The sequence below is a fragment of the Chiroxiphia lanceolata genome, chromosome 19 (genome assembly GCF_009829145.1).
Source record: "Chiroxiphia lanceolata isolate bChiLan1 chromosome 19, bChiLan1.pri, whole genome shotgun sequence".
NCBI lineage: Eukaryota > Metazoa > Chordata > Aves > Passeriformes > Pipridae > Chiroxiphia > Chiroxiphia lanceolata.
This window is the reverse complement of record NC_045655.1, coordinates 2319760-2345188: the sequence shown is the minus strand read 5'-3', so window position 1 is coordinate 2345188 and position 25429 is coordinate 2319760. Positions and strand designations below refer to the sequence as shown.

The 25429-nt window shown below is 54.0% G+C and overlaps 1 protein-coding gene across 1 annotated transcript in view; it reads right to left on the bottom strand.

Annotated features, from left to right (window-relative positions):
• PIK3R6 (phosphoinositide-3-kinase regulatory subunit 6) overlaps window positions 1-19662 on the bottom strand; it is a 37186-nt gene extending 17524 nt beyond the window's left edge. Inside the window, exons 1-4 of the mRNA XM_032706932.1 lie at window positions 19437-19662; window positions 6141-6270; window positions 2578-2661; window positions 1246-1337 (exon numbers count right to left, since the gene is read on the bottom strand). Of these exons, the coding sequence (XP_032562823.1) occupies window positions 1246-1337; window positions 2578-2661; window positions 6141-6153 (189 nt within the window). The 5' untranslated portion in view covers window positions 6154-6270; window positions 19437-19662. The remainder of the gene's footprint in view (window positions 1-1245; window positions 1338-2577; window positions 2662-6140; window positions 6271-19436) is intronic.
• Between the last annotated feature and the right edge of the window lie 5767 nt (window positions 19663-25429).

Genomic DNA, 25429 nt, shown 5'->3' with positions numbered 1-25429 from the left:
AACCAGGAGCACTGACACCCCTTCTGGGCAAGGAAAGATAAGAACTGCAGAGTGATAGTAGGTATGAGGAGGACTGACATGGCTTTAGCAGAGGAAAGCAGCCCTCAAGTCTCTGGGGGAAATCCCTGGATCCACAGCCAAGGGTGATGTGGGTGTTCCTGTCTATCTGGATTTGCAAAAGCTGCTGGATAAAATCCCTTCCCAAGGCACTGAAGGAAGTTGAACTGCCATAACATGAGACAGACAGCCTGTAAGTAGCCTCAGAGCTGCTACAAGGTAGAAATCTGGGATTGGGAATAACTGGTGGATGTGTGCACAGGGATCTGCACTGAGCTGGCATGGCCCGTGTGTGTGGCACGTGCTGAGGGAGGGAGGTGGCAGCCTCGGCAGGGCTGCTCCATCCTCCCAGATCAGAAGGAGAAATTAGTAAAAATGCAGAGAAAACGGTGCAGGGAGGTTTGTGCACACAGGATGAGGAGTGTGGGCTCATCAGTGGGGTGAGGAGGAGGAGGAGGAGGAGGAGGAGGAGGAGGAGGAGGAGGAGGAGGAGGAGGAGGAGGAGGAGGAGGAGGAGGAGGGGAACAGGGACTGATCCTCCCTGCACTGGAATGAGGGCACTGGATAAAATGAGGCAGGCTCATAAGAGAGAAAAAGTGCTTCTTCTACACATGACACCTCAGCAAACCACAAACCAGGTCATGCCAGGATGCTGAGGGTGCTAAAGGTTTATACAAGACCAGAAAATGACAAAGTAAATCAATGAAACCAAAAAGCCATCACAGGTTTCCACTTGTGCTCCCGGGACAGGACACTGAGTAGGGTCTTTCATCACAATGGCTGATGTGGAGGAGTATTTTCCACTCTACCTGTGACCACAGCTGGTGGGGTGGGATGAGGGAGATTTGGGGTGGTTGGAGGTGTTTGTCACTATTTGCAGACTGTGAGGGCTTTGGCTGCTGTGACACTGAGGAGCCTGGGGAGGTTCCTGGCTCTGCCCACGGCTCATCGTCACTTTTGGGACAAACCCTGGCCCCTGCAGACATCAGCTGGGGACAAGCTACAGCTCTACCCTAGTGTCCCACAGAGTTTTCCACTGTAAGCCACAGTCCCCAGCCAGGCTCAAGGCCCCTGAAAACTCCTGTTTGAGGTGGAGTTGAGTCCCCATCCCTCTGCCCACCCAGCAGGGCACATGCCACGGAGGGGCCAAGCCTGGCACTCAGGGGACATCTCTGAGGTGGCACTTACCCTTTCCAGCTCCTTCACCAGGATCCTGACCAGGACAGAGCTGTTACTGGGATTCTGGTCGATTTTTTTATGCAGGGTCCATCGCAGCATCCCTGAGAAGTGAAAGCCAGGAAAGGTCAGGTTGCCAAGCAGAGCAGTGAGGGATCAGGGTGTTCCACAGAGGAACCAGGAGACATGGGCGCTGCTGGTGCAAAAAACACCCCCTGGGATGCTGCACTGACATCTCTATCAGAGCTAAACCAGATTTGTCTTCCCTCTGCTTCAATCATTGTCCCTCTGCAAGGGACAAGACAGGCTGCTGCCCTGATTCTGGATGCAGAATTGAAGTGTTGTATCTCTAGTACTGGCAAACCTTTGGAAAAAGGTCTCCAGCACTGTGGGGGCTGGAGAACAGCAAGGCAGGGCAATGGACATGAAGTTTGTTTCCTGTTGCCTCTGTTGCTCTGTGCATCACTGCCTGTTTCCACAGCCTGCCCCAAGGAATTTGGGTTCCTGCTGGTCCCCAGCACACAGCACCTGAACACTGCCTGCCAACAGCACTCAGAGCAAGGACTGCAAAGCATCTCAGCCCTGAGGATGTCAAGGCTCATTCCAGACAAAATTTGACTTAATTAACTGTAAAATATTCCGCATGCTTGAAGAAAAATCAATTTTTCAAAATTAATTAGGTTTCCTAAGGCTGTGACAGTCCAGTGGCTGGCTCAGGTAGAGTCTCATTCTCCAAATCCGTAACACAGAGAAATCAAGTGACTCTTCAGTGAGGAGCTGAGCAGTGCGTGGCAAAACAGTGTCCCCATGGAGAGAGGCAGGGAGACTCCAGTTCACAGGTGCTGAGTGAGTTGGACAGGCATGTACCAGGAGTCACTGTCAGATCTGGGAGCTCTGCATTTATGTCCCAGCTTAATGCTGGACCCCCTGGGCGAGTGTAAGGTGGGAAGGATGTAAAAGCCACGCAGAGGATGATGAAAAGGGCTGGGGCTGGTGCACGGCAGTCACAGAACAACAGTACCAGAGGATATTCCGAGTTGGAAAGGACCCACAAGGGTCACTGAGTCCAACTTTTGAGTGAATGGCCTGTGAGGGGATCAAACCCACAACCTTGGTGTTTTAGCGCCATGCTCTGAGCAGCTGAGCTGATCTCAGGGTCACCAGGAGCAAAGATTTGGCACCTCCAAGAGCAGCTTAGGGAGGTCAGAGCAGCACCAGGGGGGAAGCCACCGTGTCCCCCCACCCTGGCACTGCCTGAGAGAGGGGAGCAGGGGATGCTGGGGCCAAGCAAGCCCCAGCAAGGCGGGCACTGACCCCGGGGGCGGTGCCAGGGCTGTGTCTCACCTCGGTCACACTGGCAGGCCGGGTGGTGCCCGTCCAGCTCTCGCAGCAGCGTCCGGACCCGGCGCAGGATGTCCGACTCCACCTCTGCGGGGACAAAGAGGACGTGAGCAGCCAGGCCAGCACCCCTGGGAGACTGGGACAACCCCGGGGGAGGAGACGCTGGTTTGGGTGAGCACAGGGACTGCACCCACCACACAGCCCTCAGGGTGGCTCTCCCAGCAGGTTTCAATCCTGAATGAACCTCTATGGAAACAGAGCAGAGCTGCTGCAGCCAGGTGGGAATGCCAACCCATGGAGTGGTGGTCCCTGGATCCATACCGGAGAGCAGAGTGCTCCTGCAGGGACGTGGTGGTAGAGGGGCTTTGCAGAGGAATGCTCGTACATGAGCTCTGCAGAGCCTTCCTCTCCCCCTGTTTGCTAAAAAATCACACATTAAATATAGAACTAACAAAATTAAACCACAACTTGGCACCAGGAACGAGCAGAAACACCTCTGCATTTTGGCACTGCACGGATTCAGCCTCAACCTCACACCCATCACAAGGAGCACTCTTGCAACAAGGTCTGCTGCCCACACCAGCAGCTCACCCCTCATGGGAAACACATGCAGAGCCACCAGGCTGGCATGTCCCCTCCTGCCTTCACCTGTGACCCCTCACAGCCTCCCCCTGACGTGCAACCACCCACCCCTGGGCCTGGAGCACCTTCTGCTTCCTCAGGGAGGGACTCTGGGTCAGTAACTCTGCCTGGTAACCACCACATGCACGTTGTACTCGTCAAAACCAAACTGCATCCTGCTCTTGGCCAAAAATAAGTTCTATAACCTCAGCCCCAGTTTGGGGCATGACTCACAGTGGGCTGAGGGCTCATGAGCATGAGCTCACTGGGTGACAGCAGATTGGCCACACACAAAAATCAGCCCTGAAAGCACGTGGGTGAAGGACAGGAAGGCTGCAAGGTCCCTGTACCCCACCACGGTCCTGCCTTTGTGTCCCTCCTTACACTGGGCTGCTCTTTCCCTATCAGCAAAATGATTCTTGCTCCCTTGTAATGAAAAAAAGCATTATATAAAGTTGGATATTATCAGGTGATGTTCTCCTGATGTAGGAAATTCTGGCTGGAGCAGCCAGAACATGCCTGGTCCAGGGGAGGATCACAGGATGGTTTGGGTTGGAAGGGACCTTAAAGATCATCTCGTTCCACCCCCTGCCATGGGCAGGGACACCTTCTGCTAGATCAGGTTGCTCAAAGCCCCATCCAATCTGGGCTTAAACACTTCCAGGGACCTCAGATGTTTGTGGCAACTGTGTCCCAGGGCCCTTTCCTGGGGCAGGTTCCTGTCTCCACGTTCACTGGTGGGATCCCAGTTATTGCCAGCAGTGACCAAGTGGGTCTTGCCTGCTTGGCAAGGATGCAAGGAGCAATTTATCCAGTTCCTAAGGGAACTCCAGACAAATACTGCTTGGTCAGAGTTGTCTCATCCACATGGGATTGCCTTTTGGGATGGGTGTCATTACCACCACATTTCCTGCCCAGTTTTGCTGCTGTATTTTCTCATTCCCTCTGCACCCTCTTCTGCCACATTTCCTTTTTCCCTGACATCAGAGCAAGAACAGAAGGGTACTCAGTTCACTGCAGGATCCAGAGCTGTACTCAAGGACCACAGCCTCCAAACCTCCTCCCTTGGCTCCTGAAGGAGAGGGTTGAGTTGCTGGAACAGGCTTTGGGCTTTGTGAGGAACAGTGACTGGGGAAGTGTGTTGGGAGCTGGTGTTGGTAGCTATGGGAAGGAAACCAGGAAAATACTGAGGGAATTTTACAGCTCAGCTGAAGGTTCAGACTAGCAGGGGCATCTCTCAGGCTTCCCAGGGCAGTGGTCACAGCCCCAAAGCTGACAGAGCTCAAGGAGCGTTTGGACAACGCTCTCAGGGACAGGGTGGGATTGTTGGGGTGTCTGTGCAGGGCCAGGGGTTGGATTGGATGATCCTTGTGGATCCCTTCCAGCTCAGGATATTCTGTGATTCTGTGGTTCTGTGATCTCCACTGAGTGCTCCTGTGGGCAGAGGACCATCCAGATCTCATCACACAGGCAATGGGGCAGCTCTGATTATCTGGCCGCTTGTCCCATGCACCATCTCAGGAGGGGTTTGAAGCAAAAACTAGATGTTTTTTTGCCCTTCTACTGTGTCTTTTAGTGGTGGCTGAGGGTCATCAGGCAGGAGAGAGGATGTGGCACCCCATTATTCCCACTGGCAATGTCCACCAGGGAGCAGGAGCAATTTGCCCCTCACAGCATCTCTGGTGCTGCCTCGTGCCCAGCTCTCAGGGGAACATCACAGCCAGTGATGAGCCACTCTTTCCCTCTCCAAGTCCAAGCCTGCAGTGCCAAAGGTCCAGAGAGATGGTGATGAGGGAATAGGGGCAGCAGACACAAGCTCTGCATAAGACAGCTGGGAAATGCAAAATTTAAAATATTTGGGATGGCCTATTCCTGAGTACACCCCAACAGCCAAAACAGTTCTCCTATTTAGTGACCCCAGGGGAGTGCATCCCTTAAGGTGCTTGTAGGGAGGATTCATTCAATCCAGGCTTCTGCAGAGGAGCATTTATTGCTGGGGCTTCAGTCAAGGCTGTGTCAGGAAACAGCCACACTCAGGGTCACAGTTATTCACACATGCTGATGAAGCTCTCTGTGTGCACAAGGGGAGCACAGTTCATGTCATAATACCCACACAGGGAGAAACTACAGTGCAAAAATGTCCTTTGAAACGGGATTTTCCTCATTTTGGAAGTGTCATTTGGGGAAATGTCTTGGAAACTTGTATTTTCCTTCCTTTTTGTTTTGTCTCCGGTGATTTTGTGAAGCTCCTCAGTTTCACTATTCTGTTTATTGGTTTTGCACTCAGGGATTATGCAATAATGGACTATTTGAAATTTCCTGTTCTTTTCATTTGTATATGTTTGTAATTACCAGGGGAAGCTTTTCCTGGGCATTGATATAAATACTGTCCTCTCCTTCTAAATCAAAGCAACCTCAGCCGAGATGCGCTGAGGTTTCTTCACGGGGAGCAGAGCGTCAAAGAGATTGTTCCAACACAAACAAGAGGAGCTTTGATCTAAAAACAGGCTCAACCTACCAGCAACAAACAGTGGCTCAGAAATTAGATAAAATGTTTCAGCAGTAACATCCTGACCTCGGGGTGCCAGGAGATCAGCACCATCTTGTCAAACAGCATGAAAATAAAATAGGGGGGGGGGCGGGGAATGGACACCAAAAAATACAACAAAACATAAAACTGCTTTAAAACTCAAATGAGAAACATTGCAGTCCTGAGGCTTTCGAAGTGCCCCACTACAGAAATCTTTTGGCTGCCCCTCCACTGCTTTGTGCCTCATTCCCACCCATCCAGCAGCATCTGCCAACTCCTCGCAAGGAGCGAGGTCTGCCCAGTTTAGGGGCCTGTGTGTTTTCCTGGAGGGTGATTGAGGCAGAAGAAGGTGGCTGAGGGTTCATTCACGGGGATCCCCCCAGCCCAGCACCCTGGGGGGCTCAGCATCACCCACCTGTGCTGTCCATGGCCGAGCTGGGGCTGCAGCACGGGGCGGGCACGGCGGCCGTGGGGCGTCTGCGCGGGGGGGGATGCACAGCTGCTCCTCACTCCACTCGGGCATGGCCTTGGGCCCGGGGGCTTGCCTGCAAAACATTAGGGCACACATGGCTCAGGCTTCTTTTGGAGACCAGGCTCAGCCTGAAACTTGGGAGGGAGCACAAAGTCATCAGGACACTGTGGGTGTGGGACCCCGGCGTGGAGGGTGTCCAGGAGGGAGGCCTAGAGTGAGCACAGGCTTTGCTGGAGAAACCCTCAGCTCAAAGCTAAACCCATCTGAATATTTGGCCCCCAAAGCCTCCCACAGCAAGGAGATCCCCAGGGATGAGCATCAGCATCACTGAGAAGGGCAGGATCAGGAACCTCACCCTCCCCAAGATTTAAGGAGAGATGTTCAACTTAAGTCAAACCGAGTCTGAAATGCTAAGTCCAACTAAAAAAAAAAAAAAAATAAATAAATAAATCTGAAAAAAGCCTACATTTCCATGAGTTTTTTATGCTTGATGCTGATCCACTGCCATCCTGATCCAGCATCCCAGAGAAAGAAACCCTGAGGAAAGCTCAGGGGACAGTTACACTGCAGAGGGAAGCCAGCCTGGAGCCAGACAGCTTCCCTTGCCCTCCAGTATTGTTCTCTCCTAAGAAAGGAAAAAAAAATAAGCCTAAGAGCTGAGGAGGAAGGAAGGGAGATTTGCCTGTGACACAGCTACAACCAGGCTGTGGAGCTGGCATGGGGCAGCCACAGGGGAGCAGAGGAGACATCAGTGTCTTCTGTGCAAAATATCCCCTCAGAGGTGCTCAGCTGCAGCCATGTACAGCCATGTACCCCCAACTGGGTCCTCCTGGCACCTCGTGGTCCTGCCCCCCTCGTGCCCACTGCAAAGCATCATCTCCCCCAGTGCATGTCCCTCTCCCATCTCCCCATCCAAGGGCACAGCAACACCCTCAGGACTGTGGTGCCTGTATTTGCAGCCAGGGTGAGCTGCAACACGGCTTCCAGCATCTCTAGATTGAGGCTCTTCCAGCCTGCAGGTTTTGTCTTCTCTTCTTGCCTTTAGGAGTGAAAAAAAAAAACCCAAAAAAAAACAAACGAAAAACCCAGGCCATAGGTCTGACTTCTGTGATTTCCCTGACATGCCCACTTTATGGCTGGTAACAGGGAGCCCCCCTCCATCATGCCCCAAAGCAGCACAGGCATCAACAACAGTGCAGTGCCATCAGCCCTCAGAATCCCTCCAAGCACAGGCAGACCATCAGCCCACACTTGTCTTTGTTCCATCTAGGATCTGCTCTATTTAATTTGTAGGTTTAAAACCTAACTCTAGCCAGGTAGTTCCTAAATCTGCAAATATCCATGACCAAATCCAACAGCTCTGCAGCTGCAGGAGGAGGTGGATGGGCACATGGAGGAGTGCCATGGCCACACACCACTCGGGGCCCGAGAGCATCCTGCTCACAGCAGCTTCCAGAAGCCCTTTAAAGGTTTCCTGCAGCACATGAAGTCTTCAGATCCCATCCCAGCCCCTTGTGGCCTCTGTTCCTGACCCTGAGGATGGATAAAGGGTCTGGCACTGAGCCACTCCACAGGATTTCCACTGCCTGCCAAGCAGCACCACGGGGGCAACTCCTGGCCATGGCTGACAGCAAGGACAGGGGTCCATCTGCAGGCCAGGGGCTTGTTATAGCCACTTCCCTGCCTCTACCTGCACAGCTGGTAGGCAGCTTGGTCCAGGGCTGGGGGCAGGGAGCAGATCTAAGTCTCCTCCAGCTCAGCTTTATGCCTTATACCTCAGAATTGCATCTCTGTGGCACGTGGGTACTGCTGCAGTGATGGATGTGCCCTTTCCCCCAAGGTGACCATGCTGTGGGGCAGCAGAGATGCAGAGCAGGGCAGAGGGCATCTGTTAAAGTCAGGAAACCATTTCTCCCTCTGCACCCCATGCTGATGCTGCCCACAGGCTGTTCCTGTCTGTGACACAGTCACCTGCCTTCCCTGGCACCCACACTGCCCAGCTCAGGCACCAGCTGGTTTCCTGGAGGTGCTGAGCAGAGCAGTGAGCACGGGAAGGATGCCCTCACACCCTGGCCACCACTGACCACAGCACTGACAGCCCACACTGAGCACCAGCCACGTGTCTGGGGCAAATGGGGCTCTGCTTCTGCAGGCAGAACTGGGATGTGCCCCCTGGTATGCTAGGATCTGGGCCGGAGGAGAAGAACATCAATTAATCCTCCTCATTTCAAAACTTGCAGATCACCCCCCCGAATCACTGGCTACAGAAGGAAAGGGAATGGTTGTCCTGATCCCTTGCCTGCATAAGAGCACCAAAAACCACCCAGCAGCTTCACACAGAGGACGAGCTGGTTGGCACTGCCATGCTCAAAATTAAATTTCCTGCTGGGTGGAGAGCCGTGGGAGACCTGAAGCCGTGGGAGACCCGAAGCCTCTGTGCCGAGTGGTGGAGCCGGTGCCGCGCTCCGGGCTCCTCTGCCCCCTGCCTGCCGCAGGAAACAGCCCGTGCTAAATGTGTCCGTGGTTTTCCACATCCGCATCCTACCTGCCTGAGCGTGGGAGGGGAGCTGCTGGCCAAACATGAGACCTCCGTGACAACACTCCGTTTCTAAATTTAGCAAAAGGTTCAATGGGACCAGATCGACGTGAGCTCCTCCTGCCTGAGAAACTTTGGTTCTCTCTTCACCTGTCTGCTTAAAAAGTGCTCGTTTTCCTCACTCTCAGCAAAGAGCAGCTGAGACTGAATCCACAGTCCACATGCTCAGTCTGAGTGCTTGGGTCTCCTAAGAAAATTCAACATAAAATGAGAAAAACTGGTCCTGAGCATGTTCAGAGTGCAGTCACACTGCCTGTGGGAGAATGGGTAAATGTCATACGAGAGGAGGCATGAAAGGACATACATAGAAAAAGGCTGGTGAGGAAGACTGGGCTCAGTCTGGTTCCTGCCAGGTTCCAGCCACTGTTTGTCACTTGGCCTGGCACAGGAGAACGAGCAGAAAATCACCCCTTTTCACTGGGGTTGTTTTCTGCCTGCTTTGCTCCCAAGGGTGAGGGTACCAGGGCTACCAAAGGAGGAGGAGGGATGAGGATGGGAAGGGTTGGACCACATCAGGCCCAGTTTGGAGCAGTTTGTACAGCAGGGCCACATTTGCCCTCCCCAGCCACGACAGACAGGGCTGCCTGCCCTTCCCTCCTGACTTCATCCAGACTCTCCTGACAGCCACTGGCCCTGCAGTCACCCCAACACAAATTCAACCCCAGTCACATGGAAGGGGAGAATTTGAAGCCTGTTGTTTAGCCAAGGACTAAATTCTGCCTTTGTGCAGAGCGTTTCCAGACAGTTGCCTCCTGTGGACATGGAGTCTGCTCCCCAGCCAAGGTCCCTGGGGAGTTTTTGGGTGACATTAATGAAGCCAGGCTGGTGTGTGTCCAATGACCTGATCTTGGCAGCTCTTGTGCTGAGCAGAGAGTGTCAGAGAGCAAAGACCCAACCTAGGCCCCTCTGGGAAGGCTGACCATGGGGGATGAAGCCCATCACCTGGCAGGGGGCATTCCTTGAACGTGACCTAGGAGCCACGTGCCACTGCAGGGACACAACAACACTCTGGAGCTCCAAAGACACACTTAGAGCTGCTGATTTGGGTGAAAATCCATTTTAGCAGAGGATATGTGGAACTACAGGCACAGTTCCACAGGGAGACCACAGTGCTGGTGTCAGAGCCCTGGGAGATGTCACCCACTGACACCCAGAAACCTGGGGTGTGGCAGGATCCCCATCACTGCACCAGGAGGTTTCTTGGCTTGCCAAGACAAGATCAATCCCCACTCCCACCCTGTGTGCTGCCTGCCCCACTGTTCCCAGGACACAGCTGCCATAAATCCCTGGGAGACCAGACATGGCACATTGGCACATCATTGCTGTGATGCTTTGACAACTCCTTCCCTGGAGATGTCCCTTCATCCTCTTCCTCCAGGGACAAGTCCCTTCCTGATGGATCCTTTGCTGTTGCCACCCCTTCTGGTTACAGACCACAGGGCTAAAGACCTGGTTACAGACACCTCTGTGCTTTGTGCCCCTGAGCCCTGACCCCACACTTGCCAGACAAGCCCCCCATGCCCAGGGCTTGCACAGGAGCTGTGTGGGGATGGATGGCAGGTACAGAGAAGTGTCTGAGCTGCACTGCAGACCCCCTGCCTCATCAAGGCAAGCCAGGTCCCCCTCTCTCAGGTTTGAATTGCTGCCCTGGGGTCTCATGCAGGGACACTCAGCCAAGGGTTCTTCACTGAGTCCCTGGACCAGACCTTCAGCATTAACTGTGCCTGGTCCCGAGATCCCAATGCAGCAGACAGGACTTGCTGCCGACCCAGAGGAGGGGGAGCACCAGACATCAGAACCCCCCACTACAGACAGCCCTCTCTGCCTTCCACACCTCTCCCAAAATGACTGATCCCTGGCAAAAGTAAGGAGAATTGTCCCTATTTCTGGGGATGGAATCTCTGCTGGTCCTTGTGGACTAACTCAGACCTTTCACCTGCCCAGATGGTTGGGGTGGGACCCCCCCCCAGCCTGGCCCTGGAACCAAAGGAGGGACCCTGTCCCAAAGCAGTTTGGATCCGCGCTGCACTCACCTTCCCTTGTGACCTTCCAGCTCCCGGGAACACCGCTCCTTTTAGGGCAGGGGACCTTCCCGGCAGGCACATTGTGAGGAGGAGGAGGAGGAGGGAGGAGGAGGAGGCAGTGGCAGGTCAGGCCCAGCTGAGTGCAGTAGGTGAGATCTGGACGCAGCGCTTCCTACTGATCCCTACAGCAAATCCCTACAGCGGATCCCTACAGCAGATCCCTGCGGCATCCGCACCGGAGCTCGCACACGATGCTGCCGAACTCGGGGCTCGCTCCTGCTCCTCGTGCCTGTGCCTGATCCGAGCAGGGAGCACAGCCTGGTTCCCCGGCACAGGAAAGCTCCCGGTGCCAGCCCTCACATGCCCGCGGGGCGGTGGTAGATGAGCTGAGGGGAAATAGGGCGGTGCAGGGTGTAAAACAAAGCCGGCAAGAGGCAGCAGCCTCTCAGTTCCCCGATCACACCCGTGGGGGTTTCTCTGCTTTCTGTCCCCCTCCTCCCCACTTGGATCTCTTCCCTTCCCTGCAGCAGACACATTTCATCCCATAACTGGTTATTTTGCTGTCTGCCAGCTCAGCAAGACCAGAGACTTCTCTGCATTCATCCCACTACTTTGCAGAGCTGCAAATCTCCACTTCCTCTGTGCAATTCTTAAAATACCCATGGCATCAGCTGGATTTTATTCCATTTGCAGGGAAAAAAAAATTAAAAGGGGAGTGAGAGAAGTTACATTTCTCCCTTCGGGTTTCAATAACTATGAGATTTATAGTGAAAAAAACCTTAGTGACTCAAAAGCCACCTTCCCCAAGAGTTTGGGGCAGTTATGAGAACCATCTGGTTAAATTCTTAAAAATGAAGAACTTTGCACTGAAATTATCCTGGAAACTGGCTGATAAACCCATGGATTGAAGGGCTTTGCAGCCTCATCCTCCTTTTCCAGACTACCAGGGGGCTGGAGGCAGCGTGAGCAGGACCTGGCTGATCACCAATCCCTCCTCAGGGCCCTCCTCTGCAGGGCAGCAGTCGTGGGGACCCAGAGGTGGGGAGCCCCTGTTTTTTGAATCAGGGTGTTTTTTTATTTTAATAGAGCAGTTTCCTACTCTATTTCATCTGAGTTGATACAAGATGAAGTGCTGTCCCCTTTCAGGGTCATGTCACTGGGGCTGGGATCTTCCAGCGTCTGCCTCCCTCCTCACCTCTCCATCCTTCCCCTGCTCATCCCACTGAACCTCCTTCCTCCTAAGCACAGGGTCTCCATTTGCTCTGGCCCAGATGTGCACAAAGAAACAGACACCTTCCTCCAGGGCTGTCCTCTCCTCTGTCCTCACAGCCAGGGATGGTGGGGACACCACACTAATGCCCTCTCCTTTCTCTGTCATTGGCAGGGCAGACACCAAAGACCTTGCTGTGAGGTGGGTCTCAGCAGATCACACATTAACCTCTTTGCTTTTTGGATGTGTCTGGAGGGTCCTGTCTATGGCTGGCTGGGCACCACCAGGTTGTACAGACAGCAGATCACTGGCCCCTGTAGGATCATCAGTCCCTACTGCACAAAGAACTGAGCTGGGCTTCTTGACCTCCCTGAAGGAGGAGCCATGTTCACTCAGCCCTTGTTAGATTGCTTTAAATATATCATGGGCTGGCACCCTTACTGAAGTTGGACTTCATCCCCTGCACTCCCAAAGGTCCCTGGATCAGGCTCAGGACTATGTGGTCCCATGTCCTGCCCCAGGGAGGGCTCACCTGACCACGTGCCTCCCAGCACCCTGAGCAGCTGCAGCCCAGGCAGAGACAGCCAGAGCCAGGCATGGCACAGCCACAGCCTCCCCACCCACGGGGATGGGGCATTTTTGGAAGAGCTGCCAACACATTGCCAGCAAACACCCAAAAGCCTTCACAGGTTGCAGGCAAATCCAGCCTGACCAGCATCAGAGCTGAGACATAGGAGGCCACCTGAGCCATGTCCCAGCCCTCCAGCAGCCCACCTCCCCCTCCTGTTCCATTCTGCTGACATGACAACAAGCACAGCCAGGCACAGCCATGGGGTTGCCTCTGCTGGAGGAACAATCCATCTCTGCAGGAAAGCACATCCCCATCCCAAGAAAAGGGTGTTTCCCCCTTAGCTCCGTGGCAGGAGTTGAAGCTCAGCCCTTTGTGAGGCCACTGGGGTGAGACTGAAAGTCCAACACAGAGGAACAGAGACGTGTCCATCCAGGTGAGTCACTTCAACCCATCCTACTCAGTGGGGGGAAGTGACTCAGGCTGTCCCCTGCAGGCAGTCAACGAGGGGATGCACAGCCCCTCAAGAAGATGTGCTGCTCTGTCTCATGGGCTTTAAAAAGCTGTGGAAATCACCAAAAACCAGACCCCCTAGACTAAGTGAAACACATGAGACACAGACTCAACGATTCAGAAATATCTGAAGCCGTGAAAAAAAACCTAAAGCCAAACCTTTCAGCAGTGCAAGCAGGGCTAGCAGCAAACAACAGGCTCCCTTGGGAGCTTGGCTGCACTATCCTGCCCCGTTCTCCAATGTGTCCAGGCATCCTCTGCTGCCTGGCACACCCTGCCTTGGATCCTCGATGCCATTACCTGGAGCTCTGCTGACCACAGCCAGCCCTGGGGGATGTCCCCTCTCCCACCTTTGCCCAAGGACAGCAGTGACACAGCAGGGCAGTCCCAGCCCATGGAGCACACACGTTTGCTTTCTTTGAGTTATATTTAGTCCCGCTCTGAAGCCAGGCTCTCCACGCCTCCTGCAGCCCTGTGTTTAGTTACAAATTCACTACACAGGCACATCTAAGGTTTCCTGTGGTTGTTTATCAGCTCCACTACAAGTGCCTGAAAAGAAAAGCCGGTGCCTTGCCCAGGCACGGAGCGTGCAAAGCTGCTCCCCTGGCCGTGCTCTCCCCTCTCCCCCATCCCACCACCAGTAACTTCCCCGATCCCAACTCTTCCCATCCCAAAGCAGACCCCCTGGCTGGCTCCCAGTGCAAGGAAGGATGGTACCAATACCATTGTCAGCGAGGAGTGAGCTGTTCAGCGCTGGACCGTCCTGAAGGGAGCCGTGGTGAGTGCTCAGCCTCAGGGCACACACACCAGCACAGCCTTTCGTCACCGGGTGACAGATGTCCCGTGGAGCAGCCCAGAATTCACCACCCCCTCGTGCCTGCCCTCCCCCTGCATCGCCTTTGGGTGAGACTGGTTATGAAAGTAGCACATCACAGGCTCTGTCTAACGTTACACAGCTCGGCAGTGGCCGCCCAGCCTGTGCTTCCTTCTGGATCCGGCAGCACTGGCTGGAGCACAGGTTTCAGCTGGGAGCCAAAGGGGGATGTGTGGGCTCAAGGGCTGCTTCTCCCAGGTGAACCTGAGGGTCTGGCAGTGCATCCTCTGGGCAGCTCCCAGAACGCTGAGCAGCTACTCCTGTGGAGCCAGAATCATCCCTGGCAGCAGGACAGGCTGATGCTGCAGGGGAGCCCATCAGAGGTAGGTCTGACATCCTGTTTGCACCCTCCTCTTAAACCATATCCATCTGCCAGCGGAGCAAATGCTATTTCTGGCCCTCATCCCGACCTCCAGCCCAGCTGCACAGCTCAGGTAGGAAAGCAAGACAAATGCAGCTTTCCAGCCTCCAGCCCTCCTTATTGTCCAGCAACAGCAGCTCCAGGCTCCCCTGAGGACCTGAGCCTTGGCCAAGGATAAACACCAAGGGCAAGGATGCTCCACCTCCCCTTCCATCAGTCTCCCAGAGTGAGGGGTCTCAGTTCAAATGAAAACTCAGCAAAACTTTGGTTCTGAAACTCAAACCCCACAGAAGGATCACGTGTCTCCCTTCTGTCCCCATTCAGACACACTGCACGAGCGGAGGGGACCTGCAGCAGAGGTGGAGGGACCATGTGTGCTGTGGCCCAGCCCAGAGTCCCCCTTCTGGTCTGATTTTCAGATTTAGCTCAAAACCTGGCAGGGCCTGTGGTTTCAGACAGCTCTGACATGAAACCAGATGCTCTCCCTTGGGCTCTTACTGCCAAGGAAAAGCATCTTGAGCTCAGACTCTGCTTTCCAGCATCTCTTTGCGGCGCCGCTTTCCTGCGGGTTGCTCTGGCAAGACATGGCCCTGCCAGGAGACTCGTGCCCATGGAGGGACAAATAAAGGATGGATCTTGGAGCCATTTCACTAATGAAACACCTTTGCAGCTCAGGCTGCAGAGGACTGTTCATCAGCCCATCAGGACTGAATGAGCCCCAGGGCCCTTTGCTAAAGCTGGCGTGGAAGTCGAGCAGCTTCCTGGACACTAACGGCCCTTCGGAGACTTCCTTGCCAACGTCACATTTCATTCTTTCTAAGGAAAGGAACGAGTTTTCCGGAAACATCAGCTTTTTAGATTTAGCATCTCTTTCCATTCCCAGAGACGGCTTTGGAAAAAACAATCAGAGGGAAAAAATATGTGTGATTTGAAAACCACTGCCAGGTTTGTGCGCGCAAACAGCCCAGAGCTGCCCGACTGAGGGGGAAATAAAAGCAGGCAGAGCTCAGGTTCCCAAACGTGGCCAGCCTGGGAGAGGCCTGGCTGCTTTCCTGGGGTGGAAGAGGCTGTAGGATGGCAGAGCTATTCCCTGCCTCCATACAGACCCATTCCCTGAGCAATACCTCCCTCATACCTTCACCAGCAGAGTCGCTGGTGGTACAGTCCCTGCAGCCTTAGACATGCTCTGTGTCACCAGCTGGGAGACAAGAGTTCTGAGTAACAGCAAATCCTTATAGAACCATGGAATAGTTTGGGTTGGAAGGGGCCTTAAAGCTCATCTCATTCCATCCCCTGTCATGGGCAGGGACACCTTCCACCAGCCCAGGTTGCTCCAAGCCCCGTCCAACCTGGCCTTGGACACTTCCAGGGATGGGGCAGCCACAGCTTCTCTGGGCAGCCTGTGCCAGGGCCTCACAGCCCTCACAGTAAGGAATATTTCCTAATATCCAATCTAAATCTACTGTTTTTCAGGTTGAAGCCATTCCCCCTTGTTCTGTCACTCCAGATCCTTGGAAATAGTCTCTGTCCATCTTTCTTGTTGGCTCCCTTCAGGTACTAAAAGGCTGCAATTAGGTCACCCCAAAGCCTTCTCTTCTCCAGGCTGAACAAACTCATTTCCCTCAGCCTTTCCTTGCAGGAGAGATGCTCCATCCCTCTGATCACCTTGGTTTACCCCTCACGAAGAAATCTGGGGTTCAGAAACATCAGTTTCAGGGTGTGCTCAGGATTGTTTGCTGCAGAGCCAGCAGTTCCCCCCTGGCTGCAGGAGACCCTGAGCAGGGCAGGGCTGGTGCTGCAGCACTGGGGGGCTGTTCCTTGCAAACTCTGAGAGCATGGCCACTGGTAAGACACAGGTACCAACCTGCTTCACCTGACCACAGGTCCAACCTGGCCACCAGACCATAAGAGACCTCCATAGGGGCACCCGTATTCAGAAGCCTCAGTGGTGAATCCAGCACTTTTTATGACTTAAGCCCTTTGTCCCCAGATGATGTGACGGTGTCTCAGTGCCCAGCTCTGTGCAGGGACACAGGATTGTTCTCTCCACAGTGGAGGAGCTTCACCCAACCTCTGCTGGAAGCTGCACTCAGGTGGCCACATCTGCCTGACAATGGAATGGAGGTCACTGGGACTCAGGGAGGGCACAGGGTGATTACCCATGGCCTTGGGGGGTCACATAAGGAGTGTGACCAGAGTCAGAGTGACCAAAGCAAGTTGTGTGTGGCACCTACCCCTGCTGTCAGCAGATACAGCAGGCTGGTGGTGCTCTCTTGGCACTGCTCTGGCAGTGGGGATAGAATGATGTGACAGCTGCTGACAGGGCTAACACAGAGAAGATTAGCAAGGAGAGGATGGGTATATGGTGTTGTACCAGGAAGGCAAGGTCAGTAATGAGATTTGATTACATGGTACAGGCAACAACAGAAACCTCAGCTTTCAGTAGGACCACAAGCACCCCTGTAACTCCAGTCTGGCCTGGAGAAACACAGCAGAGATTCACTCACAAGCAAAACCCTTCCCAGCACAGATCACTCACGACAGCAGCTCCCTTGGAGAGCTCCTGCCCAAATCACATCTGATGAACGGGGCTGTTTTCAAGGCATGTCACACCTCAAAACAGAAAGACGTGACTCAGCCAACACAGCATCTGCCTTCAGAACAGCCATTGACACCAGCAAAGCTCACCAAAGCAAGAAAGAAACTGGGAAAGCAGCTCCTGAGAGCTGAGTAGGAGATGTGTCAGCATTAGGAAGGCTGGGCACAACTACAGTGAGAGTTCTCTTGGGTCAGTGCTCTCCCAAACATTTGGAGCAGAGGAGCTCCAAGTGAAAACAGGAGTTTGGGTGCTGGGGAGTGGTGCTGCTCCTGCCCACACCCCAACAGGCAGCTGCCACTGAAAAAGGGTGGTTATGGCCTGTCATAAGTGCAGCTGTGCCCACCCCACGTATCACAAGGTGATGGGGTGGGGGCAGTTCTGAAGGCACCAGTGAGATGGTGCACAGGGCAACCCCTGCTAAAGGGGCCACACACAGGTTGTACATCAAGACTCTTGTCACCTGTGGAGTGAGTCCAAGCAGGACAGCTCTGAGACAGCTCACAGGATCCCAGGGGAAACCATCTGAACCAAAAGAGAGAATGTGGAAGCTGTTCCAGTGGGGATGTTCAGGTTGGTGCCTGGCAATGAGGAACAGTGGCCAGTCTCCTTCCCCACAGCTCCTCCATGAGCAGAGATAATCTTATTTTTGAGACAAAAAGGAAAGCAGTGTTCCTGTCACAGTACAACCTGAACACTTGGTCCAGGACACTCCTGTAAAACCACTGGTAGTTGCCCTGATCCATCTCACTCAGGGCCAAGAAGTCTGATTTGAGGCCAGTCAGTCAGGAATATGGACAGGCAACAAATAGTGATGCCTCATAGCTCTGTTTCTTTAGGAAGTAGGGCTAAACCCCAAAATATATGGCAAATTATTTTAAGGTAGAAACACCATCCCAGCTCATATTACAGCAGCCCTCCAATACCTGCTGTCAGGGCAATCCTGTGGAGCCCCATCTCAGGGCCAGCAGGGAGAGCCCCTAGGACAGAGCTCTGCAAAGGCCCAGGTCAGAACAGCTGGAGGCTTTGAGGACTCAAACTATTTCCTCAGGTCAAATTAACATTTGGGGGAAAGCTGTGCAGCTTGAACAGCTTCATGTGACAGGCTGCTCATGGATTTCACCAAACTGACCCATGTTTCCTTCCATTGCAAATGCAGGATGTACCTTTAGCTGTAAAGGCTGAATTAATGTCTTGTTGATTTGGGCTGCCAACAGAGGGACTCAGAAACATTGGGAAAGCCTTGGGAGCCACATACTCATTCTGTAACCCCAGTACCAAACAAGTGCACACCTAAAAGTTTGTGTAATACTCAGAGGTGATAAATCAACCCTTGAAGCCCAGAGGAATTTGTTTCTGTGTTCAGCCTTGGTCATGAAACAGAAAGAAAAAGTGCTGCTAAGTTGCACAGACACTGGGAGAGCTCCCGTGGGAGTCAAGAATATCCCAGGGAGCAGTCAGGGTGCAATGGCTCAGTGCCTCTGGTGCAGACAGAGAGTGCAGAGGAAAGCACTCAGGGGAGGAGGACTAAAACGTGCCTGTTGCACAGAGTTGGCTTATCTACATTTTTTTGCAGTTTTGTGCTTCCTTTCTGGACGGGGCTCTGCGCTCTCCTCGTTATCGCCGCTGCCATCGCTCTTTATTGCCCGTCACTGCTGCAGCGCCCGGGGCCCCGAGGGACAGCTGAGGCACCGGGCCAAGGGGAGGGGAAGTCGGGCAGCCACAGCACTGCACAGACAGCCAGCTCTGGAGTGTGCACCACGCCAAAATCCCGAGCACAGGGCTCCCTCCGGCTGGGTGTAGGAGTGCTGCCTGCACTACAGGACAAGGAGCTGGGAAGGAGGAGCCCCCGGGTGATGGCCGGGAGTGGCACTGGGCAGGTGACTCTCTTCCCTGCAGCTGGGAGTTGTTTCACACAGAGCAAAATGAACAAGCATGAGCTAGTGCTGAACCAGCCCCAAGTCAGTGATGTAACTCACCCATCTGGGCTGTCTGTGCAGGGGATGGGCGAGCAGCGAGTGCCCGGGGGCCTGGAACGATGGCCAGAGCAGTAACAACATCAAAACTACCCGTGTCTTCTCCGGGGCTCTGGCAGCAAAGTTCCCACACTCCTCCCTGGGACAGGCTCCAGAGCAAACCCCGTTTCCCCCCAGGATCCTGCTCTCTGGAAAGGTGGAGCAGGAGAAGCTTTCACAGATATTCCTTTCTCGTGGAGAAGCAGCACATTCCTCATCTCCAGCACCATCGGTGCCCCCTCCCCTAATTCTTCCTGAGAAAAGGAATCAAACTGCCCCTGTCTGTGGCTTTCCAGGTTCTTTGGTCCACCGGGAATGCAGCACTCATGCACAGCCTCAAAGACATGAAGCATTCCCCAGTCGCAGGGGACCATCAGAGCAGCAGGTGCCGCTCCAGGGAACAGGGAGAAGACAAGGCAGAGGAGGAGCAACACAATTCCCGTGCACAGACCCAGGAGCAACGCGTCCCCCGGAACTCTTACCTGCTTCTTCAGGGCAGGCACCGGGACCCCAGAGAGTCACACACACTCCAGAGGTCCCGTCCAGCGCGGGGGGCACGGGAGGGTCCTGGGGGGGTCACCGCAGGGGCTGCTCTGCCCGGTGAGGAGGTCGGTGGGGGCCGGCAGAGCGTCGGGGCGGCTGCTGAGCTCTGCAGCCACTTCAAAGTCTGCACGGCAGAAAGGGAAGCGACGAGTTATTTCAAGACAACTTCCTCTTTCATAGAGAAGTCCCCCAAGGAGAAATCTGTCCCCGCGCAGGTCGCGCTCGCCCGGCGCTCTCCGGACGCGCAGGAGCAGGAGACAGAGGGCTCAGTCCTGCCCTGCCTCTGATCCCCACAGACCAGCCGTGCGGGTCGGGCTGCTCTGGGACGAGCCCGTCCCGGGACAGCCGTGGGGAGCCCTGGCGCCCGCACAGCCCCCGCCGTGCCACCGAACACCCCATGCCAGGGCAAACCCGGCACTGCCGCCTCCCAGCTGCACACCCAGGACCTTGGAATAAACAGCGTTGCTACGAGACACGAGGAGGAGTCCATCCAAGAGAACACTTTTCCAGCTCCCCGTTCCAGACACAGTGTTCTGTGCCTCTGCCAGCACCTCCCGCCCGCAGCATCTGGGGCACATCTGCCTTTGCTCAGTGCCAGCCCCTGCCTGCTGCCAGCTGCGGGATGCAGCCTGGGCAGGGGGTGCCCGGCCCCTTCTGGAATGTGTTCATGGAGAAGTTTGGCTTTGCAGTGACAGAGGTGTTGGCTGGAGCAGTCTGGCTGTGCTCAGCAGGGCGTCACGTTGTCACCACTTGTGACTCGGTGACAGGAGTGCAGCTCCCGGGATGAGTCCGAATAGGGCCCTGGATGAGGCTGCTCAGGGCTGCTGAGGTCTGCCGATGTCCTGGTGCTCAGTTAAGACTGGGATGTGTTGGCATGAGCCCAGGCTGGTATATGGGAGGAATGCATGGATGCAGCAGACAGCCCAAAGCAGGAGATAAATGTTGATCCCTATGGGATGTGGGTGCAGGGCTGGAATGAGCCTGACAGCTCTGTTGTCCCAGAGAGCTGCTGGAACACAAGTGTGTGTGTGTCCCATGCTCTGCTGCACAAAGTGCTCGGGACAGACCAATGCATGGGCCAACCCCTCTGGCCAGTGACTGCCACCAGCAGGACCATTCCCATTTGTGGCCAGGGACCTGCTAGGTCAGCTCCTCACCCCAGTTCTTACCCAGAGCAGGGTTTGAAGTGCTGAGCTTTGCTGAGGTGAGTTGGGGGGAGAAAGTATTTATGGAGGGAGTGTGGGAACTGCAGCTGATGCTGCATCACTTCCCATCTTCTTCTACATGAGCAAAAGCATTAGGTACAGTTACATACCTGGGTCCCATATTTAAAAATAACCTGCTTCCTTCCTGACTGGAGAGAAAGGCAGGAGGAGGCAGTTAAACTGGCTGTCAGCGTTACTCACATTCAATTCCCGTTCCCTGCGGCGGTGCCAAGTTGCCGCGCGGAGCAGCATCCCCATTCCCATCCCCATCCCCATCCCCATTCCCATTCCCATCCCCATCCCCTTCCCCCGCCCGCCCCAGCAGCCGCCCCGCGGGCAGGAAGGCTCCGTGAAAACAACAACAGCAGCACACACCAGCACACGATAACATCCTCGTTTCCCCTGTCTTGTTTTCATTCACAATCGCTCCCATTCATGAAGGACACACACACACACACACACACACACACACACACACACACACACACACACACACACACACGTGTCCTGGCCCCGGGACAGAACCGCTGCAGAGCCTGGCCACTGCAGGCACTGTGGCTGTGGGATGTACACCTGGAGTCCTGTTTGCAAAGCTTTGTCCCTGCTGGAGTCAGAATTAGCACCTTCAACGTGCCCGGGCTGCATCATTCTTCAATTGTCCTGTGCCTGTCCATCCATCCTCATGCCATGTTTGTCTGTCCTTCCTCTGCAGGAGTTACCCAGCGTGCAGGAGCTCTGGCCACATGCAGAAGTTGCCATGCTATCCTGTTCCCTGTGCAAATGCCAGAGGAAAGCCAGTGCACTCACGGGAGTGGGGGGATGAGCCCCACATGTTGCAAAGTAGGGGGAAGGAAGGAGTGACTCTGGTCCATGACACCCCCTTGTCAGATGTGCTCTCACTTTGCTGGGGCTTCACAATCATCTTTCAAGGCCGGGATCTCCCACATGCTGCTGGATATTTTCACTCCTCCCCTCTCAGCTGGTCACTGCAGGCCCCAAACCTTCACCATTGCCCTTATTTTCACCAGAATTGGACTCTCTCCCAGTGCACAGCTATGGAAGGAGGAGGCCAGAGACCTTCCTTGGACCGTCCCCATAGCACACATCCAGCACCTCCCTCATTGCCACCAGCTTTGGGATTCCAACCCAAAAATTCATTTAGCTAAAGGGTCCTTCTGGAGACCTTCCCCCCTTGCCTTTTCCATACATGCCATCTCTAGTCACAGCAGCAGCATCAGCCCTCCTGGTGCAGGGCCTCATTCTCTTGTGGCAACACATGGAAGGGGGAGAAAGGGGTTGGTTCTCCGTGTTTTCTGCAGCTGATGTCATTAAACACCGAAACACAGCCAAGGGGCATCCTGAGAACAGGACAGGGAACTGCCAAAAAACCCCAGATAACATCACACTGCTGGCCATGGAGAGAGGAAGAGCCAGGTATGACCCTGCTCAAACAAAGGCTTCATTCAGAAGACTAAAAAAAAAGTAGAAAAGAACCAACATGAAGTAGAGAAAGAATCTCTTGTGTGGCAAAACATCTCTTTCTCCCTGCAAACACTGTCCTCTCTGATTTGAAGTTATTGTGGGAGCCTTTCTTCTTCACTTCTGTGCATGAGAGGGGTACACAAGAATTTTGAAGCAGTCTGAATCTCTCTCAAGTGGAAAAAGTCTGTCCCCTGAAATGATCTTCTGATACTCCAAGGGCTGGAGCCCCTCTGCTCTGGATCCAGGCTGAGAGAGCTGGGGATGTGCAGCCCGGAGAAGGGAAGGCTCTGGCAAGACCTTAGAGCCCCTTTCAGTGCCTAAAAGGGCTCCAGGAGAGCTGGAGAGGGATTTGGGACAAGGGTATGGAGGGACAGGACAAGGGAGAATGGCTTTAGCTGAAAGAGGGTAGATTTAGATGAGATATTAGGAAAGAAATTTTGACAGTGAGGGTGGGGAGGCCCTGGCACAGGTTGCCCAGAGAAGCTGTGGCTGCCCCATCCCTGGAAGTGTCCAAGGCCAGGCTGGATGGGGCTTGGAGCAACCTGGGCTGGTGGAAGGTGTCCCTGCCCATGGCAGGGAGGTGGGATGAGACAACCTTTAAGATTTCTTCCAACCCAAACCATTCTGTGATTCTGTGAAACAGAAAAAGCTCACCTGAAGTGCCAATTCAGGAGATGAGGTTTCCAGCCTGGAGAGGAACTTGCTGCCCAGAAAGGGACTTTCCTGCCACGGGAAGCACACAGCTCTCTGTGCTCTTGAGGTCCCACCGCTGCCTGAACTCGCGCCGGCAGCAGCAGCTCCCCACCGAGACCAGCAGCGACTCATCAGGTCCGGGTCCCTCCCGGTGGTCACAGCCCGGCCCCTCACAGCCCCTCTCTTGGCACTGGCACTGACAGGGCTGGCAGAGCAGCGGTGGCAGTGCCAGCCCTGGCATCAAGTGGGGCCGGCAGAGGCGGGGCTGTTTCTCCTCCCCATCGCAGCGCTGACGTTCCGTTCCTATTTTGGCCACTGCTCCACACCCTCCCCGTGAAAGGGGAGCTCTGGACAACTCTCCTCCTGCCCTGGTTTCTATTCGTGGATGCTTTACTTCTCCCTGCTTCAATTTTCCGTCATTACGTGGCTGCTTCAATAACATACCTCCCGGGTCATCTGAGTTTCTGAGGGAAGCAAAGGTATTTGCTTGGTGCTGTCTGAGCTCCACTCCCATCCTGCAGGGAAACCTCCTCCTGGCACATGTCCAAACCCCCAGCACTTCTGTCCGTGGATGATTTCCTTACAGTTTAAAAGGGAACAGGTCACAAACCAAGCAATATTTTGATGCTGCATCTCTATTTTCCACCCTGGCACTCAGGCCTGTTCTATTTTTATTCCGGCTTCAGCAAACATAGATGATGGGTGGATTTGGGGAGAGGGAAAGCCAAGCAAACAGCCAGTTTGATGGTATTTAAGTTGCCTTTTTCATTTCTCTAAACTGAGTCATCTCCAACTCTTTTTATTTGTCTTGAAAAAAATCATAATAAGGAGAGAGCAGCAGAAAAAGATAATGATAATGATAATGATAATGATAATGATAATAATAATAATAATAATAATAATAATAATAATAATAATAATAATAAACCACAGACTGTTCAAGTCTCAGTTTGTCCTGCAAAGGTGGAAAATATCATTGAATTGACAAATATTGTACAGGTACCAGCACCAGGAGGTGCAGTTTCTTACCTACAGATTGATCAATCACAGGTTACCCACTTGTGAGCAGGAAACTTTGAGGCACCTGGAGGAAAGGGATCCATGGTGGGTGCTGGAACTGCCTGGTGCTGATGAGCTGGGCATGTCTGTGCTCACAGGGGTTGTCAGTGACTTGCCAGTGCTGAGGAAGAGATCAGCCTCTTGAAACGGGGACAGATTGCTTTTTGCCCAAAACCTGAAGTGCTGCACACGTGTACCCCGAGGGTTATGTGCCTGCTGCTCACACTCCCAGGATCTTCCTCCCAGAATTTACGGCTCTCCCCCGTGGGTACCAATGTGACGCTTTTGGAAAGAGCCCAATTCCTTGAGCTTATCGGTTCTGCCAAAGTGCAACAGGAAACAGCTCATTTTAATCACAGTCACTGCAGCACTCGCTGAGCTGATAAGCTGAGTGGAGAAGCTGTTTCTACAGTTGTTGTTCAGGATGAACAGAGCAGGGCTTTTGAAATGCTGATTAAGCTTGCAAGGCAGAGAAAGGAGCAGGTTGTTTCTGGATCTCAAGGTTTGCTTATTTGGATAAGCCCAGGAGAGGGCTGGACTCAGAAACCAGCCCCTAGTACATGCCCGGGGGGGACCATCGAGCAGCTCGTGCTGCACTGCCTGCTCACCCTGCCTACCCCGAATGTGTCCTGCAACATCCTCTGTCATCAGCCTTCTCCACTCTTGCAACCTCACTTCTTCTTCACCTATTTCCAAAAGTGCCTGCAAGAGGGAGCCCCTTGCTGAGTCCCAAAGCAGGGATCTCCCAGCAGACCCTCCCTGGAGGACCCAGGTCCTGGGTAACCTGACAGACCCTCCCCAGATTTCCAGTTACAGGGGCAACATCTCAACCTGCGTTTACAGGTGTCTCCTGGAAAGACACTGCAATCACCAGCACACAAAGGCAGCCAAGCCCATCCACAGCTCACTACCACTGGACACTGTTTGCACTCTCCCTGGTCACAGCCACGCCGTTGCTTTGGCCACAGAGTGGTCGCACAGGAGCCCTGATGCAAGAGGAGCCACAGCCAGAAGCAAGACTTGCCCTTGTGAGGACAGAGAGTGTTCATCTGACTGAGCCACCCTGCTCCAGGCCCTCCCTGTGGCTGGAAACACCAGCTAAACACACAGCATTACACTGGCCCATTGCTGCCCAGAGAGTTTTATGCAGCCAAAGCCAAGTCCAGGTTATCCTAGAGATGGGTAAACACCACAGAATATTTTTCATGCTTGCTTCGACTTGGATTTCAGTTTTAGGATGTGCTTTCCAACCTCTTAACCTTTGCATGTCTTTCTGTGAGTGAAGGTGCCTGTGGAGAGGAGAGGGGATTCTGAGGGCACAGAGAGTACTGGAAGAAGGTGAGTTGGGGACTGGGACAGAAAAGCCCCCCATTCCTCATGCAGTCATCTGTCTGCACAGACTCACAGCCAGACAGGCATCGGAACAGACTGGTAATTAGGCAACTTTGCACCACTAGCACACCATTACTGCTCTCCAGTGACTTTTCCCTGCC